Here is a 21,941-nt window from a genome sequence, read left to right on the forward strand (position 1 = left end):
GAAAATATCAAAAATGGTTGACAAACAAGAGGTAATTAAGAAGCATATTTTATCAGGCCTTGCTCAATAGGAGCTGATGTCAATAATTATTTTACAAAGTTAAATAAAAATAATTTTGGAAGACAGATTAAAAATAAAATCACAAATGGTCTGAAAGTAAATAAGTAAAGAAACAGTGGTTTTAAACAGTCTTAATTTGAAATTATTGGCAGCAAATATCTGCTGTTTGGGAGAACATGGAAGGAATTTGAACTCTTGTACATTTGTTTCATGGCCTGGTATTTCAATGTGAAGGAGGAAAATCTGATCTGCGTGTCAAGAAAAAAAACGTCCCCGATGCTCAGCTGCTGAAGATAATGAAAGGTCAAACCTTAAACCCATGAGAATTGCAGAGTTGAGTTTTAGCTGAGCTTGCTGATCCCATTAGGTTGTGGGGCCACAAGTAATTGACCTCTTCAAGCTCAGAAAAGTAAAGACAACTATAATTTCCAGCTTTGATACGGACTAGCAATAAGTTCTGCCACTGGATACGAGTGAACATCAGATGAACTTGAGGCTTGGCTAATGTCCTGCTTCCTCATTAGACATCAAATATCCCAACTATATTTGCTTCACATAACAGCAGAGTAACAGGAGCAGAGATAGGCCAGTTCACCCCTTGAGCCTGCTCTGTCAATCATTAAGATCATGACTCATTCAATCTTGCCGTCAATATGACTTACCATTCCTTACCATTCCCCATACCCCTTGATTACCGTGTTGTTTAAATGTTTGTCCATCTCCATTGACAACATTCAATGACAGTGGTAAATATGTGGGATGTTTTGCCACAGAAGGCTGTGGAGGCAGTCAATGGATATTTATAATGCAGAGATAGATAGATTCTTGATTAGTACAGATGTTGGAGGTTATGGGGAGAATGCAGGAGAATGGGGTTAGGAGGAAGAGATAGATCAGCCATGATTGAATTACAGAGTAGACTTGATAGCCTAATTCTACTCCTATCACCTATGACCTTTGGGTAGAGAATTCCAACGCGCAATGATCTCTTCAAGGGTCTGATTGTTTGAGTGATTTGTTAATCAATTTCAGTGGATAGTTAAAATCAATCAAGTTTTTTTCTCTGTCAAAAAGCATATCCAGAAAGCATTTGGTAAAAAAGAGGTAAGTGTTTCTGAAAAAGAGGTATTGACTGATAGTGAAGGACAATGAGAGGATTTTGACTGTAATATATGCATGTAGATTGTTGTTTGAGATTTTGAACCACTGCATGAGATAAATGCAAAGCTTCAATCAGGAATGAGGAGAAAAATTGAAATTTAATTGTGGGGTCATGATATATTTTGGAAAAAGTCAGTCAGAATTTGAGTAGTGGATGAGAGAACAGATGGATGGAGGAATGAGTGATTGTGGCCAGGCTTGGATGGTCAGCTACATATAGGTTTGCCTTACGTGTGGTGTCAGGATGAAAAACTAAAAAGGCACTGTCAGGAGTTGAGTGTCAATGTGTGTTCTTTATGAAGAGGCATATGTGGAGAGAGTTTCGAACAAAATATAGTGGGAAAAACAAATTACCTCCAGGCTATGATTTAGTTTAAGTTTAACGATATAACATGGAAACATGCCCTTTGGACCGCCAAATCCATGCCGACCATTGACTACCCATTCACACTAGTTATTCCACTACACACTAGGAGCAATTTACAGGAGCCAATTAGCCTAGAAACCTACACGTCTTTGAGATGTGGGAGGAAACCGGATCACCCAGAATAAACCAACGCGGTGACAGGGAGAACATGCAAAATGCACACAGACACCACTTTGATACTGTGAGGCAGCAGCTTGGCTGCTGTGCTACTGTGTGACCCACTACACATTGTGCTTTCTAATGTAATAAAAATAAATGCTGTTGAAACAAATCAACCTTTTCACTCATTTTGGGCTCATCCTAAGAGCACTTTACTGGATGGAAAAGTTCCACATATTTACTGACAAAGTAGCATTGACAGCATGTTTATAAAATGATTCCCACTTCTTCAATTCCCCCCTCTCTAATCTTCTGTTAGGTCACTCTTCAGCCACCGTCACTCCAGAGAAAACCATCCATTTTTTCTAACCAATATTTTAGAGTGTTTTCATTAAAGTTTTGGCTAGTAGCAACACCAAGACCAAGGAAAATAATAGTATATTTGTACCTAATCTATTTTCTTACATCTCACTGCTCTGTCACTTCAGAATTTGATTTTTTTAAAGTGATAAGTTTGCACTTCTGATTTGGACTTTTGTTTCATCATGATGACCCATTCAAACACATAATCTTCAGCAATGGCAAAAGTGCTAACTGCAACATATGGTCACTCAATATGACACTAGCAACTCAGATATGGTACATCCAGAGACCTGAAGATAGTGAGATATCATAGAAAAGTTGTCTGCAGCCAGGAAATGAGAAGAAAGGAGTCTTGGTAGCCACTGAGATTTTCATTATGTTACTCTACCTTAGATGGAGATGGGGTTACACAACATAATGCTTACACATAGGCAGGCCTAGTTGAAAATATATATAAAATGTTGCAAAGTATGGGAGATATCATGGAATTGATGACCAATTCTGGTTTACCACTTTGAGTGGCAGAATGGTTTAGCGAGAAAAGCTGCTCTCTCAGCACCAGAGACTCAAATTCAACCATGATCTTGGGCACCGCATGTGTGGAACCTACAGATTTTCCTTAGAATATAGAATGTAGAGCATAGAACTGTACAACCACACGAACAGGGCCTTTGGCCCACAACATATGTGCTGAACATAATGCCAGGTACATCTCTTAACTACTTTAACATAATCCATATCCCTCCATTCCCTGCATATCTCTTGGCTGCTAACTATTTTAATTCTACTTCCCTTATTGACCTGTCTGCCCTGGGCTTCCTCCATTACCAGGGTGTGTCCACGTGCAAACTGGAGGAACAGCACCTCATATTCTGCTTGGATAGTTTACAACACATTAGTGGGAAGATTTAATTCTCCATTTTTTGGTAACTAATCTACAAACAACCCCCGCCCACCCATTCTTTTTTCCTTATCTCTTCCCTGTGCCCCAACTTGATGCACACCAATTTCTCTCCATTCATTTTACAACACCCCTCCCCCACCCCCCCTAGTCCGCTTCCACCTATATTCCGTCCTCTTACTGTGTCTTGGAATTTACCAGAGTCTTCTGATGTTTTGATGGCTAAGCTGGCTGTCAAATATTCCTACATATTCATGGGCAGAGCTGATATGTTTCATGCCACATGATCTCGTTGTAGAAGGACTTTTTCACTATCTCTTATCCCCATGAAACTTGCCAGCCATTTCTGGAAAGTTGCTGCTGTAAGGATTATAGAAATTAAGTCCTTATTTTCTTGTATATCAGCAGCAATCAGTGCTGGAGACCGATCACATTGCTTGGAATAAGTGGCTCACCAGGTAATAAAATGCATGATGTTAAAGCTCACATGATTCCAATGAAATTTTAAAAGACCTTGTGATTGTTTCTGGATCGGCTCCAGATATGGTATAGAGGACAGTGGATTTAGTGATTAGTCAGAAGACCTTTGAATTAGGCTTATTGTACTATACACTGCGAGCAGAAGTCAAATTGCCATTATTTTATCATTCACCACCTTTGTAACTGGACTGCACTATCAAAATCTTTAAGAATAAAATCCCAATACTGTTTTTAAGAAAGGAAACGATAATGCAATTTTTTCTAAGTTGATGGCATTTATGTTTTTAGCAGAAAACATAGAACTTGCATTAAACATTGAACAGTGCAACCCAGTCACAGGACTTTTGGCCCATTATGTGTGCACCCACATGCCACAAATCTAACTAATAGCATCTGCCTGTCTGTGTCCTTCTATTGCACACCTGTTTACATGTCTTTCCAAGTGCCCTTTAAACATTGCTATCTGCTTTTACCACCTCCCCTTGCAGCACTTTCCAGCTCTATATAAAAACAAAATCACTTGCTTCGTAAATTTTCTTTAAACATTCCCACTCTCACGTTTAACCTGCACCCTCTAGTATTTGTTACTTCTGAAAATATAATTGTTCTTCGTTGTCAGTTCAAATGAAACATTAACCTATTTGAAGAAGGGTCCCAACTCAAATTGTCACATGTCCATGTTCTCCAGAGATGCTGCCTGACCCATTGAGTTACCCCGGCACTTTGTGTCTTTTTAAAAAACATCTTTGTAGGGTTTTATTTTGCAGTTTTCAGAAATATTTTTGAATTGCAAGAGAACAGTGATCTGGGAGCAGGTCTGAGTGAGGAGAAATGGAGTTATCTTAAACAGAGGAAATTGAATATCTGGTATGAAACTGCCTTCAGCTTGTTGCCAGGTGGTTCTGAGGGCCAAACTTCATCACCGCTGTCATTTTACTGAGATTGTACCAGTTCTATCACACATTTTATTACCACTAGATTCTTCTGCCGAAACCATTTGCAGGGTGACTGTTACTAGTGGCAGATCTTCAGGGGATGCAAGGTACACAGACAGAGAGTATGATATATATGAGCAAAGTTAGTTGGTGTGAGGAATAATGCATTGCAGTAAATATATTTGAAGACAGAATAAGTGAGTTAGGTGATTACACATTGGAATCTGAGCTCATCAGTTTACTTGCTTCATTAAACCTGTTTATAAACATTCGATCCACAAAACAGGACATTATTCTCCTGCTTCTGACAAAAGTGACAATTTCCAGCCTTGACCGCTGCATTTTGCCTGCAAACAAATTGTTCCTTTCATAATGGAACAATATATTCCCCAAGGCTTCAACACACCCTGGCGGTCCGTGTTACCACCTGACGAGGGGAGCGGTCCCCAGTGGAGGTCTCTCTACAAGGGAGTCCTCCCCCTTTACATCGGGGACCTGGGGTGGAGAGTGTTGCACAAAGCCGTGGCCTGTAATAGGTATTTGAGCCGGTTCACGGACTCCTCCCCTGCTTGTCATTTCTGCGGTGAGGTAGAGACCGTGTTCCATGTGTACATAGAGTGTGAGAGGTTGCAGCCACTGTTCGAATATCTGAAAGGGCTGCTCCTCAAGTTTTGGCTACATTTTAGTCCAACATTATTAATTTATGGGCATCCGGTGCAGAGGGGGGAAGGTTGGGAGGGAGGAGTGGGTCTCCCTGTCGGTCTGCTCCTGGGCCTGGCCAAGATGGCCATTCGCGGGTCCAGGCAGCGGGCAGTCGATGGCTGCACACCGGTCGCCTGCCTGCCCCTCTTCCGGGGTTACGTCCGAGCTCGCGTGTCCCTAGAAAAGGAACACGCGGTGTCCATGGGGACTGTGGAGGCCTTCTGTGCACGCTGGTCACCACAGGAGGTTGAATATATTATCGATAAGAATGTTAATATTTTAATTTGATAATTTTGTTTAAGTGTTAAGAGGGAACACGTGGTGTCCATGGGGACTTTGGAGGCTTTCCATGGATACTGGTCGCCGATGAAGGTCGAGTGTTTTGTTGATAAACGGAACACTCGACCTTCAACGGCCATTTCGTGGGTCCAGTTGACGTTGATGTTATTAATTTGACGATCATTTGCTTGTAAACTGTCAGCATAGGCAGTCTTTGATTGTGTTAATACTCTATGTTTATGTTTATTTTTTGAATAAAAGTAGTTTCATAATAAAAAATAAAAAAAATTTAAAAAAAATAAAAAAAAGGCTTCAACAGAACATTCAGAGAGCCACAGCATCTGAACTCTATTCTGTCAATTCTTCTGTGCTCCATTTCTATTATTTGTTCCATTAAATACTGGAGCTCAAAATTACTCTCCCATGTCATCTTCTTGCATAGTCAAGCTTGATGGCTGGGAAACCCAATAATAATATGGTTTCCCTTACACTACTAGATGACTCCGCCCCCCCCCCCCCCCCACTCCTTGTTTTCAGCATGACATGAAATTAAATTCCAGCCCAGACTTTCTCTCCCCCCCCCCCCCCCAATAGGTTTGCCATTTCCTTTTATTGGCTGCACAAAATGCATATGGTCCCCATTAAGCAAGTTTCACTGATAAAGTTAACTAAAGTATGCTGAGACCTCATTGTACACAAAGGATGCTTCAATCCATCAAATGCCATACAATGATCAACAGGTTCTTACTCCTAAATAACTTGATGACTACTTTGAATTAAAATTCAATAGAAATAAATGTATTTCATCCAAGAGCCAAAGTCTGACTTTATATTTAATATACATGTGGAGATGGAATCCACCAATATCTCAAGCTGCTTGTAGAAAATTGTATAGAATATGAATAAATAATCTTACCCCATGGCTGGGTCGAGTGCAATTCCTTTGGGATTGTGCAGTTCCAGATCTAGTAGAGTAATGCAAGTAACCCCATTTTGATTGCACACAAATATTCGGTCACTGACATCATCCACAAAGTAATAGTTTCCAGTAAGCCAGTCTAAAGCCATTTGTTCCACATCTGCCAAAGGAAAAGTAATGCATTAGATCAAAAACACAAGACAATTTAGTGGTTGGTTGACTGCTGTGCAAGAAAGATTTTATATCCTTTCATGCCCGCAAATATATTTAAGTATCTTGGCCTGATCTTCAGCTAACTGAGCAAAATATTTTTTTTGATAACGTATGTAATCCACTCCATCAGCAATACAGAGCTTTGATCTTTGTTCATTATTCAATGTCTGGTGTTCAACTGCTGCAAACACGCAAGTTCAAATCATAATAAAAAATCGTAAAGCATCTAACATTCAATTTTACAGAGAAACATTCCTCCATAAATTCTCTCTCTGTTAACATGGAAATGTTAACAATTCAATTAAAAAAATCTTTAAGGATTTTCTTGAACTTGTCAGTGGATTAACCTTTGCTTTTGTTTGACAAATGCAAGAAATGAGAATCAGTGAAGACAAACTGGCTATTATTACCTTTGGGCCTTTCTACCTTCAGTGCTCTCTTTTTCTACCAGGTTTGATTCAAACAGTATTCACTTTTATTCCAAATTGTGTTTTTAAACAAAATGGAAAGAATATAATTTTTTTTACAAAGATGATTGTGTTTGCTACAGCGGAGGATATCTATTTATTGTCCTTGCTAATTTCTGGAAATATATATTCATCAATTCACTAAGGAGTAAGAAGAAACAGAAACAAGGCTATTATTCTATTTTTAACAGTTAAATGGAATTCTGTTTGAGAATGTTGACGTTATAGAGGACCTTTCGTTCCTTACCATGAATGTGAGAAAGGTGTTAGTGCTGTACCTACTCTAACAGGAGTGAAACTAAATGTAGATGTTCACAAATTACAACGCAGTTTCATGAAATTTACAAGAAATAGAAATAAAGAGAGAGAAATAAGAGAATGACATTGAAAGTAGAAAAAAATACATTAGTCAAGGGGTTGTCCCACTTGGGCGACCTAATTGGCGAGTTTAGAAGAGTTTGAAAAAAATAACATGCTGAAGACCTCCTTCGACTATGTAGAAGACCTCCTTCGACTATGTTGAAGACCAGCTTCGACTAGCTACGACTAGCTACGACTAACTTCGGGAAAAATGGACACCAAATAGTGGAGAGTGAAGACGACCTCCTTCGATCTCCTTCGACCTCCTTTCGACCTCCCTTCGACTATGATGAAGACTATCTACGACTACCTTTGACTACCCTCGATTACGTACGACTAACATGCTGACCTACTACGACTAAACCTACGAGTAAAAAAAGTATCTATTTTTTCTATGGCGACCTTTTTTTACTTGCGGGCATTTTTTAACATATTGAAAAAAATGCCGCGACCTAGCTGAGGCCTTGAGCACGCGGAGACCACTCTCGATCATGAAGGAGAGTTACAAAGACCTCCTACGACCTCGTGTTGACCATGCTGCGAGTATGAGTTGAGGGCAAACTCGCCAGAACTCGCAGATTAGATCGCCCAAGTGGGACAGGCCCTTTAGTCAATGGATATAGGCACAAAATGCTGGAGTAACTCAGTGGGATTGGCAGCATCTCTGGAGAGAAGGAATGGGTGACGTTTCAGGTCAAGACCTTTCTTCAGACTGAGAGTCAGAGGAGAGGGAAACTGGAGATATCGGTGTAAGGTGTGAAAACAACAGTTAATCACCCTTGGATTTTTGGCATGGTCAAGAGTTAAAAACTTCAGTAACTTTTATAGTTTGGGCGCAGCACTCAATTCATGAAAGATGTGGTCCTCATGGAAGATCTTATATTTTTCCAAACAATACTCTTGACTAGACATAATCCTATTGTTTCTATATTTTTGTCAGATCTCAGCCATAAACGATTGGTGGCATTTTGCTTCCTGGCAAATCCCTGTTTAATCAAGTTATACATAGAAAGTGTTCAGAAATAAAAAGGCATTGCGCCTTGTCTCAATCATAAAGATGTTGCAAGTTTTTAGCCTATGCCTGCCAATTGGTTCATTTCCTGACAGACATATTAATTCTATTTTAATTTCTATTTAATAAAGTAGTAACAAGTTATCTGTACTTAAATTGTCTATGAACCTTGGAGTCACAGGAGGCACATAACAGAATCAAGCCCTTTGGCTTGATACGTCCATGTGAAACATCAACCACCCATTCACATGAATCCTACGTGAATGCCATTTTTTGTTCTGCACACATCCTCCCGCAAATTATACCATTCATCTACACACTGAGAACAATTTACATTTTACTGAACAACCTACACAACTTTGGGATGTGGGAGGAAACTGGAGCACCTAAAGGAAACCCACTTAATCACAGGAAGAACTTGCAAACTCAATACATATAGTGACCGAGATCAGGATTGCACTGGTTCTCTGGTGCTATGAGGAAGTGTTTTAAAAGGAAATCTGTTCCTCTGTACAGCCCTTTCTAAAATATATATTTAATTCATGTTATACTGAAAAATAAACACAAATACATTTATTACCCTGCCAGATGATTTAATCATGGAAGGTTATGGGAACTTCTCTAAGTCATAAGTGATCGCTGAAAGTGAAAACTAGATATTATTCAGATTATGTAGTGGGAAAATAGGTTTGTAACCCATATGTTATTTCTCACAGGACATGACCAAAGACACTATTTGTTTCTAAAAACCAATAAAAGCAATCTAACTTTTGAAGCCCAATTAATTACTCCTTCACTTTTGTGTTTTAATTTTCAAATTGTGTCTGCTACCTTCTGCTGGTAAATGTTCATACAATCAGGCTATGCAGGTGACCATAAAATACAATTATGGTGTTCCTAATGCAAGGAAGAGCCCTTCAGAATGCAACAGTCTATGTTCCTGACTGAAACTTTTACTAATGACCCGCTTTCAAGATAAAAAGGGATTTATTTTAATTTAATTCAGTAAGAGATTGTCAAGTATGGTATCCGTCGGAATAAGTTTCTGAAAAAAAAGAAACTGTGATGAAAGAATTTTTAGTCCCTTAACATGAAAAAAGATATTAATGAGTTTGAGCGGACATAATGATTCAGTTCAAATTATAATTGGTGGATTTTGCTAGCTAATGCTGACAGTTCCAAATGGAACCGGAGACATTTAGTCATTTAAATTATATTTAAATCAGGAACTTCTCCACGAGAACAGTCCAATGTAGAAGTCTTAGACATATAGATAGGTTTGGAACACCATTAGTTCCAAATGGCACATGGAGTAAATCTTCGGGACATAATCTACCCGATTGGGGTGGGTGATTGCAACCTTCACGTGGTCCGCTCTGTTTCGACAAATGCTATCAACTTGGTGTGCACAATCAAATAAGATGATATAGAACAAGTTGTCCTACAACTTTAGGCTGTGCATGCCATACGCAAGAACCTTGTAAACCTACGCTGCACTTCCTCAACAGCAAGAAAGTCCTTCCTCAAATTAGGGGACCAGATCTGCACACAATACTCCTGGTGTGGTCTCACTAGGGCCCTATACAACTGCAGAAGGACCTCTTTGCTCCTACTCAAATCCTCTTATTGTGAAGGCCAACATGCCATTCGCTTTCTTCATTGCCAGCTGTACCTGCATGCTTACTTTCATTGACTGATGAACAAGGACCCCAGATCCCATTGTACTTCCCTTTTCCCAATTTGACACCATTTAGATAATAATCTACCTTCCTGTTTTTGCTACCAAAGTGGATAACCTCACATGTATCCACATTAAACTGCATCTGCCATGCATCTGCCCACTCACCCAACCTGTCCAGGTCACCTTGCATTCTCATAGCATCCTCCTCAGTAGGATTTAGCCCTAAGAGCTAAATCTAACTCCCTCTTGAAAACATCCAGTGAATTGGCATCCACTGCTTTCTGTGGCAGAGAATTCCAGAGATTCAAAACTCTCTGGGTGTAAAAAGTGTTTCCTCATCTCAGTCTTAAATGGCTTACCCCTTATGACCTCAGAATTTTGATAGCTGCCAATACTATTAGGTGGATTTTACCAGGTGTCAAAGCTTTCAGAGAAAGTTAGAGGTGAGGTTTCCAACATAAATATATTATAAGTGTGCATTGCAGAAAGAAAACAATTGCATTAATTATGTCCCTGCCATGACTCAGGTTGCACAGCTGGGTTCTGGGATGCTTTGAGCTAGCACGACTTAGAGATACAGTTCAAAAGCAGGCCCTTCGGTCCACATTGACCAGCAATATAGACCAACACTATCCTACACACTAGGGATAATTTACAATTTTACCAAAGCCAATTAACCTACAAATCTCCACTTCTTTGGTGTGTGGGAGGTAACCGAAGCACCTGGAGAAAACCCATAAGGTCACAGGGAGAACATGCAAACTCTGTACAGACAGCACCTAAAGTCAGGATTGAACCTGCATCTCTGGCGCTTTAAGGCAGCAAAGCTACTGCTGCACTACTGTGCTGCCCCAAAAGATAGACTGTCTGCAGGGATAAAATCAGTGATAATTCTGGACTGGGGCAATGGTCCAGCAAAATATGAATCAGATCTTAACGACGCTGCAGTCTCCTCAAGATGAATGCAAACCAGTAAATCTTCAACCAATTACAGCAGTACTTTTACATTTTCCCTAATTTTGTTGCAAATATGTGAATCATGTTTTTTTCTCTAATTCTTAATCCCTCTCAATTTATAAAATATTTGGAAGCATGTATCTGGAACAATACTTGCTTCCATGTAGACAGAAGTGCTGGAGAGGCCCGAAATGTTGGCTATTTCCTTCGCTCCATAGATGCTGCTGCACTCCATGCTGCCTATAATTATTGTAGATCTCTCTCTTTTTCCGAACCGTGTCTAATTTCCCTTGAAAACCATGGCTCTTTCCAATTTTTACTATTTCCTTTCAACTGAACAGGGACATAAAGATTCTGTACTCTTAAAATGTCACCTTTAAATGTCCTCCATTTCTCTTCCACATCTTTCCCATAAAACAAACTGTCCCAATTTACTCCTTTTAAATCCTTTCGCATCTCCTGAAAGTTAGCCTTTCTCCAATCAAAAATCTCAACCCTAGGTCCAGTTCTGACCCTCTCCATAATTATATTGAAACTAATGGTATTGTGATCACTGGTCCCGAACTGTTCCCCAACGCATACCTCTGCCACCTGACCCATCTCATTTCCTAACAGGAGGTCCAGCACCGCCCCTTCTCTAGTAGGTACTTCTATGTATTGCTGCAAAAAACTATCCTGCACACATTTTACAAACTCCAACCCATCCAGCCCATTTACAGAATGTGTTTCCCAGTCTATGTGTGGAAAATTGAAATCTCCCACAATCACTACCTTGTGCTTACTACTAATATCTGCAATCTCCTTACATATTTGCTCTTCCAATTCTCGCTCCCCATTTGGCGGTCTATAATACACCGCTATAAGTGTTGCTACCCCTTTCCGATTTCTCAGTTCCACCCAAATAGCCTCCCTAGACGAGCCCTCTAATCTATCCTGCCAAAGCACTGCTGTAATATATTTTCTGATAAGCAATGCAACACCTCTTGCCCCTCCAATTCTATCACACCTGAAGTAACGAAATCCTGGAATATTTAGTTTCCAATCACAGCCCCCCTGCAACCATGTTTCACTGATCGCCACAACATCATACTTCCAGGTGTCAATCCAGGCTCTAAGTTCATCCACCTTTCTTACAATGCTCCTAGCATTAAAATATACACATTTAAGAAATCCACCATCTCTTATTCTCTGTTTATTTTCTTTTTCTTCTCTCTCCCCTACATTTTGGGTCAGAGTGCTACCATTCTCTGCCTCCTGCCTTACACACTGACTGCTAGCTTTCCCAATTCGAGTCCCTCCCCCCAACCATACTACTTTAAAGTCTCCCCAGTAGCCTTTGCAAATCTCCCCGCCAGGATATTGGTCCCCCTCGAGTTCAAGTGCAACCCGTCCTTTCTGTACAGGTCGCACCTTCCCCAAAAGATGTCCCAATGATCCAGAAACTTGAATCCATACCCACTGCACCAGTCCCTCATCCACGCATTTATTCTCCACTTCGCTCCATTCCTACTCTCACTGCCGCGTGGCACAGGCAGTAATCCTGAGATTGTTACCTTTGCAGTCCTTCTCCTTAACTCTCTACCTAACTCCCTAAATTCTTCTTTCAGGACCTCTTCTCTTTTTTTACCTATGTCGTTGGTACCTATATATACCACAACCTCAGGCTCCTCTCCCTCCCATTTCAGGATTTCTTGGACACGTTCAGACACATCCCTGATCCCAGACACATCCCATATTCATGCTGGTAGATTTCGACACAAACTGATACTGCTGCCCAAATAAAAGAAAGTAATGCACCATTGTGCATTTTGAAAGATAAAAATGTTATGGAGAAAAGTACAGATATTTATGAAAGGTAATTGGAATGTGAAGTATTCCTGTGAACTTGGCTTTGATTAGACATTTAGCACTGATTCAAGCCAAAGCTATTGGTGGCAAGCTATATTCAATTAGATGACAATCTTTAAATATATTGTTTGCACTTGCATAAAACTATAATTTACCATGATTGCCAACTAGATGAATGAGCTGAGAATAATATATCCTTAATAGGAGTAAGTGGAGATAATAAGGAGGTGGTAGTTAATAACATCTTTTTCAGTTAAGGAATTTAAGATAGTATTACCAGAGATTAAATCTCTCAGCACTGAAGGCAAAATATTACCTTGAATTGTGCAGTGAAATAGAACTTTAAGGGATGCTATGATTGTGGCTTTATGGACTTGAAAACTGTTGATAATGTAGATGAAGAAAAATATTTGGCTGATGGGGCAGTCTAGGAGTATAAAACATAAAATCAAAGATTAACAGCTCTGAAGAGAAGTTGGGAATTATTTCTTCACATAAAGTGCAGTAAACCCTTGCTGAAATGCAAAATAAAGCAAAATTAAGCAAAGTGAGATTTTGGCTTGATTAATAAATAACAAACAACGTATGAATGAATGAATTAATTAATTAATACGTTTATTGGCCAAGTATTCACATACAAGGAATTTGCCTTGGTGCTCCGCCCGCAAGCGACAACATGACATACAGTGACAGTCAGGAATGATACATAAAACATTAAACATTAATAATAAAACATTATTGATTAAACATGTGAATTAAATAAAATACCAGAGCAAAAGGAGGGTACAGATATTTGGTTATTGAATAGACCTACTACTCATGAAAAAAAAGCTGTCAGGCTGTGGCAGCTTTGACAGTCCGGAGTCGCCTTCCAGAGGGAAGTGATTCAAAGAGTTTGTGGACAGGGTGAGAGAGGTCAGAGAGGATGTTACCCGCTCGCTTCCTGGCCCTTGCAGTGCACAGTTCATCAATGGAGGGAAAGTTGCAGCCATTAACCTTCTTGGCTGATCAGATGATTGGCTGCAGCTGAGAATATGTAGAATTGGGGATACTTTAGGACTAAATTTTAATTATTCTGAGTTGTTTCAATTATTCTGAGCTAAGTTTCAATTTCTTTATTTTGACATAATTTGGTTAAGGTTCATTATCCTTGCTGTGACATAGTTTTTCCTGGAAAACATGTGATGTTTATGTGATGTTTAATGCTATTGTAATTGGCTAAGATGTATTATGCTGTGTATGATTGTAATTAGAAACATAGAAACATAGAAAATAGGTGCAGTAGGCCATTCACCCCTTCAAGCCTGCACCGCCATTCAATATGATAATGGCTGATCATCCAACTCAGTATCCTGTACCTGCTTTCTCTCCATACCCCCTGACCCCTTTAGCCCTTGGGTGGAAAGATTGTCCCCACCTAAATAACCATGTGATACTGTAGTTATTGTACTGTAAGTTACCTCCCACTGTATCAACCATAGATATATGCTAATTCCTTTGTTTGAGCACGTGTGTTTCTCCGTGATCCACTGGGAGAGCTTCCCAGGGCCGTACAGAGAAACCTAGTCACCATGGTGAAATAAAGGATGATTTAAAGTATTCTAGTCGGTGTTTCCACTGAACGGACTAAGGGATATAAATACCAGAATTATCATTTGGGGGCTGTCGTCCGGGATCTCAGAGGAGGCCCTCGCAAGTTTGCGGTAAAAGGGTTGAGTGTTGGTTCAGGGAATCTTGGAATTGGTCCCCCGATGAGTGATTGTACTTAATCGGTTTTCCTCCGATTCACTGATCCAGCTGCTCGGTAATTTGCTGGCCTTCGAGAGGCTTCCCGAAGAGATTGAGGTTAGTAGTCCGAAGAATACTGATATTGGGTCGGTTATATTGATAAAGGGGTTCTTCTTCTTGCGTATAGCGTGCACAGCCTAAAGTTGTAGGACAACTTGTTCTATTTGATCTTATTTGATTGTGCACACCAGGTTGATTGCATTTGTCGAAACAGGGCGGACCACGTGAAGGTTGCAATCTCCCACCCCGATAAAGGGGGTTCAGCTGAGGGAACATTTCAGTATTGAGGTAATTGGAAATACCTTTAGGGCTGAAGTAATAATTTGACAAATTACTTTAAAATCAGCTTTGAGGTATAAAGTCAGGATAAGTTGATACATTACTTTGAGAGCCTGTACTGTGTAAAAGGTTGGGAAGGGGTTTCGAGCTGAAGTAAAAATTGACATATTACTTCAGCGCCGAGGTGGGAAGGGGTGTCTGTGATATTTCAGGACTGCAATCAAAAAAGTTATGCTCTAAATTCTATTGTCAAAGTGTTTTATTGAATATTTTTGTTTAAGCCTGTATGATGTTGCTTTAATAAAATTGAAGAAGTAAGGAGGATATCACATTTTTCTGAGAACAACATTCTTCTGCTGATAAGAATTCTGCTTGATCCAGTGCTTTCACAAAGACACTCAGATTCTTCAGATTTACTATTGAAATCAAATACTTTCTTCATTGTTAACTTTGTCGTTCTAAAATACTCTGAGTTTTTGTGGAGGGGTAATGTGGAATTTATTTTGATGTGTAAATGTTTTATTGTGAGAATCTAATTGTTCTGTGCGAATTTTTTGGCCAAAATGAATCACAAGGCATGAAAGAGCTAATTGCTATTGCATTGCTTGCTGAGATACTTCACAAGATCGTGTGGCTTGTATTTCTCTCAGACAGGCTTTCTCTTGTGGAGCAGATAAGGGTAATTAGAACAAATAAGGGGACAGAATGAATTAGTACAGCATAACAACATATTAGACCTTGGCTGATGCTTCTTAATGCCATTGGTATTCTGCATTGTTAATTTGAGTGGACCTACATTTTATGGAAGTTGTGTCATATATGTGGGGAAAAAATAAACGCTGTTTCTCCATGGTTAGTTCTGACTGGTGACAGAAAGCATCTGTCCCAGACGACCTCAGAGGTCTGGATGGTTCATCCTTTAGCAGAAGATCACAAATGTATTTTTGACCTAGTCCATTCAGTGCTTTATTGGACTAAGGAGTGCCCATGGCAGAGACAAGAGACAGAGTCTTGACCAACACCAAGAAAATGGACTACATTACACCTGTCCTTAAATCTTTGCACTGGCTCCCTGTGTGTAAGAGGATAGATTTTAAAATTCTGTTACTGACCTACAAGGCACTGAATGGTCTAGGTCCAAAATACATCTCTGACCTACTTGTTGTATATGAGGCGCCTAGACTCCTCAGGTCTTCAAGGACAGATGTATTCTGTGTTCCCAGGGTCAGAACTAAAAAGGCTGAAGCAGCATTCGGTTTTTATGCTCCACACCTGTGGAACAAGCTCCCTGAACACCTGAGATGTGCACAGACTAAGCGCATTTAAATCAGGCCTAAAAACACTGTTGTTTACTATAGCTTTTCCATAACCCGACATGCAGGTAATCTTAACCGTCTAATTTTAACCCTTTTATGTGCTTTTTAAAATTGTTTTATTGTTTCATTGACGTTTTATTATTCATACATTTGTCGTATTGCTTATTTTGCAATTTTTAATTATTGACTATTCTATTATTTCTTTCCTGTAAAGCACCTTGAATTGCTGTTTGCACGAATGGTGCTATACAAATAAATTTGCCTTGCCTTGCCTTGCCTTGCCTATAAACCAACAGTGATATATTGAAATCAATTATTTGACAGACTGAAAGCCAGTGTAAAGAACTCAAAACTGAAGTGATGTGATCCACTTTCTTAGACTTAAAGAGGACTCGATCAGCAGCTTGCGTGATCTAATGGTTGGCTTTGGTTTGATAGAGAGAGACTGGTTCCTTGTCAGTGTAACACCCGTTCACCACTGTCGGCTGGTCAGCATTGTGGAAATGGATCAGCCTGGGAGAAGTCTGTGTGCTTCCCTTGTCCTTGATATCCTTGCCAGCCTCCCCTTTGTTCTTGCTGATAACCCCCCTCCCTCTTGTCTCTGCCATGGGCACTCCTTAGTCCAATGGCCTTGCTGGATACAATTAAAGTATCAATTAACTGCACAGGCCATTTGGCTCTGAGATTTGTCAGTCCAGTCCATATTGTTAGTTTTTATTACCTCTGCGACAGTAGCTGGGGGACAATGTACTAGGATAGCACAATACTGGGGTGAGTTCTGACCATCTCGATACCTAGCATTCCCCGACTGACTGATGTATATATCTCTGACAATCTCTCCAAAAATTCATCTGCCCCCTCTCCTTTCCTGGGTTTAGTATCCAGAATTTTGTAGATATCAATAGGTTTTTGCACAGTGGTAGTAAGGGCGGTAAGGATTGCTTCCTCTCTGGCTTCATCCTGAGCATGTTAAATAACCAGCGCTTCATGGGTTTGGAACTCCAAGTTAGCTAGGAATCTTGTGTGCTCTACTGGGGTTAGAACTTATGGTTTGGGTTTTCTCTTTTTAGTCTTACTCCTGGTACAGAGCACGACTGGGGATGCCACTAACACCGGTGCTGTCGGAGTCAGGGAACTTTGCCGGTGCTGCTGGAGCTGGTATAGTGGACGCAGGTGGTGCTGCTGGAGCTGGTATAGTGGACGCAGGTGGTGCTGAGAGCTGCAAAATCAATATTACCATAGGTTGGGGGCTGTATGAATGGTGACGGTTGCCACAGCACGCGAGCATTAGTACAGATTCTACTCTCCCACTCATCCAAATCAATCCTTGTAGTCTCTCTATATCAAACCAAAGCCAGTCATTAGATCACGCAAGCTGCCACGAGTCCTCTTTAAGTAAGAAAGTGGATCACATCACTTAAGTTTTGAGTTCTTTACACTGACATCTTTCCAACTGAATGTAGTCCATCTGGAGGGTCTCAAAAGGACCCATGGGTAAGGAGGTCAGGCAACAGGTCAGACAACGACTACTAATCCCTTGTGCCAGAGTCTGCAACTTTGGATGCCACCATGTAACTAAAAGCGTATCACCAGTTGCTCAGGCACCACAGTGAGTTGAAAAGTGTATAATTCAATAACCCACATCGTGAGTTCATCTGACATACATGTTTGTCCTGCCGGGATAACCCATAAACCTGACATGCAATCAACTTTACAACCGAGCTGTTTCCACATTTCTATATGTTGGTCAGGAGCATCCTCCTGTAATCTAACAACATCTTGGGTGGTTGGCGTTGGTTTTTCTGAGGGAGACTTGTCTTTGTCTATGCTTTTAGTCTGCCTCATCATTTTAGGTACCACCACCCCGCGCCCATGGGACGTTTCCTTAGCTTCTTGGCAATTTGTTTTTGGCAACATAAGGGCTTGTAACAGGTCTGATATCAATTTCTGGTGGGATGTTTGTGTTCCTGCTGGTCAAGAATCCCCTATTTTTCCACAACTGACCAAAGTCACAAATCACTTCAAAAGCATATCAGAAGTCAGTGTAAACGTTGATTCCCAAGTTCTTCCCTAAGATGAAGGCTCTTATCATGGCAAACAGTTCCGCTTGTTTGGTAGAGTGTGGTGTTTTAAAGGCCGCCGCCTCCACATTATTACCATCCTGATCTATAATTACATATCCTGAAAGTCTTTCACCTAGAGATCCAATTAATGCACTCCCATCTACATACAGAGTTAAGTCGGGGTTTGTCATGGGAATATCTGTCAAATCTTCCCGAACAGAGGTATCTTCTTTAATCACAAATAGGCTGCGTGCCCTGGCTCAGCTTGTTCCTCCGGTGGTTTGGCAAGAAAGGATGCCGAATTGATGGTGGTACAATACTTAAATTGCAAGTTTGCCTGCTGCTTCAGCGGGTACTGTCATATAGAGGGCAGTGGTAAATTTTCTGGGAGCTACTTGGATGGGGTTAATCTTGACGGACCCTACCTGAGTAGAGTCTTCTGCCCACACCTGTGGGTCCACATACTCTGTTACCTCACTCCCCAGATGATGGCGTAGCTGCGTAGTAACCGTCTTTGGTGACTGATAATATTGAACAGTACAATTATTAGACAGTTGTTGTTCCTGGCTCGTGTTTGGATTTGCCAGACCAATCGCTTGCGTAACCATAGCTCCTAAATCCTTTGCATGAGATGGGAAGTTAATTTTCTTTGTTATATGCGGGGCAACCTCATAGTCCTGCTTCTACAATTCCAAACGCACCTCAGCATACTTTGCTGTTCCCTGTGGTCTGGTTACAATTGCCAAAAGGTTTACATCCCATCTAGTTTCTTCACAGGATTAAAAACAATGTTTCTAGCTCTTTATTCCTGCCACTCCAGTCATAGGCTAAGGTGATATGGAGCAGGGACTCATCTTCCTGTGTTAGGGACCACCATTGTGGTGTTACCGACGAGTAACACTGTCTCTTTATTGTCCATGGGGGTCACAGTTATTCCAGTATCTCCACATACGATCTTTAACTGAAATATACATAACAAAACTCAGCCTAGCAGATTACAGTCTAGGCCTGGGTGATCACAAACTGATGCTGCACCCTCTCATTCCGGTATGTTACTTCGACTGGCATAGAGATGGGGTATTGATAGATCTGTCCTTGAAATCCAGATAATCTCTGAGTCTTGTCGGATTTGGGGAGATTGTGAGTGGACTGAATGTTTTCCTGCCAGCTGTGTCACATCCTGTCTGCAGGCAGATTCCTCCCCATCCTGGATCAGTCCAATCAGGGTTGTGTCATCTGCAAACTTGAGAAGCTTGACAGAGGAGTCAGTGGAGGTGTAGTCATTGGTGTAGAGAGAGTAGAGGAGAGGGGAGAGTACGCAGCCTTGCGATGCTCCTATGCTGAGGGTTTGCGGGACCGAGATGTGCTTTCCCAGCCTCACATGCTGCTTCCTATCTGTCAGGAAGCTGGTGATCCACCGATATGCAAACTGCTGAAGAACCAGTTTGTGATATTTTTCAGCTTGGCCAGCGCAAGCCTTTCAAGGGTCTTCATGACTACAGAGGTCAGTGCAACAAGCCTGTAGTCGTTAAGACCAGTAATCCTTGCCTTTTTGGGTTAAGGGATAATAGTGGAGACTTTGAAGCAGGCGGCGACATTACAGGTTTGCAGGGACTGGTTGAAAATGTCTGTGTAGACTGGTGCCAGTTGTCCAAAGAGCGGGGGGCTTTCCTCTTATAGCTGGTGATTTCTTGCAAGCCCTTCCAAACTGAAGAAGAGTCACTAGCTGAGAACTTGCTCCTCAACTTCTCAGTGTACATTTCCTTGGCAGCTCTGATTCCTCTTCTCAGCTTGTATTTGGCCTGCCTGTCGAGATCTGCATCCCCGATCCTGTAGGCCTCCTCTTTAGACTGTCGGAGCTGTCTGGGTTCTGAAATAAACCAGGGCTTGTCGTTGTTGAACCAGGTCCAGGTCCTAGTTGGAATGCAACTGTTCTCACAAAAGCTGACGTATGATGATACAGTGTCTGTATACTCATCGAGGCTTGTGGTTGCTTCCCTGAACACATTCTAATCCGTGCAGTCAAAGCAGGATTGTAGGTTCTCAATGCCCTTGATTGTCCACCATTTTGTTGTTCACAGGCTTAGCAGATTTTAGTTTCTGCCTGCAGGTCGGAATAAGGCGAACTAGACAATGATCAGAGAGACCCAGACCCGCCCGGGGAACAGAGCGATATGCGTTCTTGATTGACGTGTAACAGTCGTCAAGTGTTCTCTCCACCTCTGGTGGGGCAGGTAACCTGAAGTCTGTACTTTGGAAGGTCACGGCTGAGGTTAGCTTTGTTAAAGTCCCCCAAAACAATGACCATGGCGTCCGGGAAGTCACTCTCAACCCTCATTACCTGGTCAGCGAGTTGCGTTTATGTCTCACGTACGCAGGCATGGGGGGGGGGGGGGGGGATGTAAACTCCAGCGAAAATAAAGGAGTTAAATTCCCTCAGGGAGGAGAAGGGTTTGTAGTTTATAAAGAAGGATTCTAGGTTGGGAGAGCAGATGTGTGACAGTACCAGTGATGTCGCTGCACCAGTCCTGGGTGGTATAGAAGCACATTTCACCGCCTCTTGATTTCCTCGCTGTCTCCACTTCGCGGTCCGCTTTGTGAAGTTGGAAGCCAGCCAGTTGCAGCATGCTGTCCAGGGTCGACTCACACAGCCAGGTCTCGGTGAAGCACAGGGCAGCGGCTCGAGAGAAGTCTTTGTTTGTCCGACACAGGAGTTGCAGTTCATCCACTTTGTTATTGAGAGAACATACGTTAGCCAGGAACATGCTTGGGAATAGTGTGCGTGATCCTCGTCGCCGGAGTCGGGTGAGTGCTCCAGAGCGCTTCCCACGGGTCTTCCTCCGACTCAAGACCTTGAACGCAGCCACAGCCCCGCCTACGAGTATTTCCAAATAATCCAGCGAGTGAGATAAATCCGATGTTTATGAGTATCTCTCTCGCGAAAGTAATCTTTGTAGGGTTTTCACAGACGACACAAATGAACAAAAACATACAAAACAGCAAGGAGCAGTACACAGTGGCAGCCATCGTCGGCGCCAGCAGCAGCAAGCACAGCAGCTACTGAATATTGAAGTGCAATTACAACTTTGAAATTTGAGCTCAATAGATTTATGTCAACAGCAAGTGCAAGGATCTGAGCCAAGGTAGGAGTTCATGGAAAGGATACTGACCAAGTATGATCTCAGTGAATGGACAGGTTAAAGAGGCTGCTTGCGTTTGTTCATGTCAGGCTTGGACAGGCAAATTGTGTGCCTGTTATTTATGAAATGGATATTGGGGTAGGTGCAGAACAGTTCTTGGCAGATCAAACCAATGTTATCTGGCATTCCTCTTGTGTGATAATTACCAGCTGCTTTTGAAAGTTCCATTTCAGTCTGCTTGACTGAATGTGAATTAATTGGACCATGGCTACATCTCTGCTTTGAGAGAATGGTTCATTTTGTCAATGTCACTAATTATTAAAAAAACTATTTATGAGTTGTTTCAAATTTTTTTTTAATGTAGTTTCATGCTCATAACATCCAGTCACTTAACTGCAAATCAACAAACTGGTCATTCAAAACAAAAAAAATAGAGAGAGGATGTTAATGGTCTATCAACTCAGCAAGACAGGCACCACAGCTGAATTTAA

General features: G+C 41.3%; 1 protein-coding gene across 1 annotated transcript in view; it reads right to left on the bottom strand.

Moving 5' to 3' along the window:
* The window catches only part of lrp1b (LDL receptor related protein 1B), a 1,292,371-nt gene that overhangs the window by 884,306 nt on the left and 386,124 nt on the right, over positions 1 to 21,941 (bottom strand). The window contains exon 7 of the mRNA XM_033023505.1: positions 6,324 to 6,486. Within this exon, the coding sequence (XP_032879396.1) occupies positions 6,324 to 6,486 (163 nt within the window). The remainder of the gene's footprint in view (positions 1 to 6,323; positions 6,487 to 21,941) is intronic.

The sequence above is a fragment of the Amblyraja radiata genome, chromosome 7, assembly GCF_010909765.2.
Source record: "Amblyraja radiata isolate CabotCenter1 chromosome 7, sAmbRad1.1.pri, whole genome shotgun sequence".
In the NCBI taxonomy this organism is placed as follows: domain Eukaryota; kingdom Metazoa; phylum Chordata; class Chondrichthyes; order Rajiformes; family Rajidae; genus Amblyraja; species Amblyraja radiata.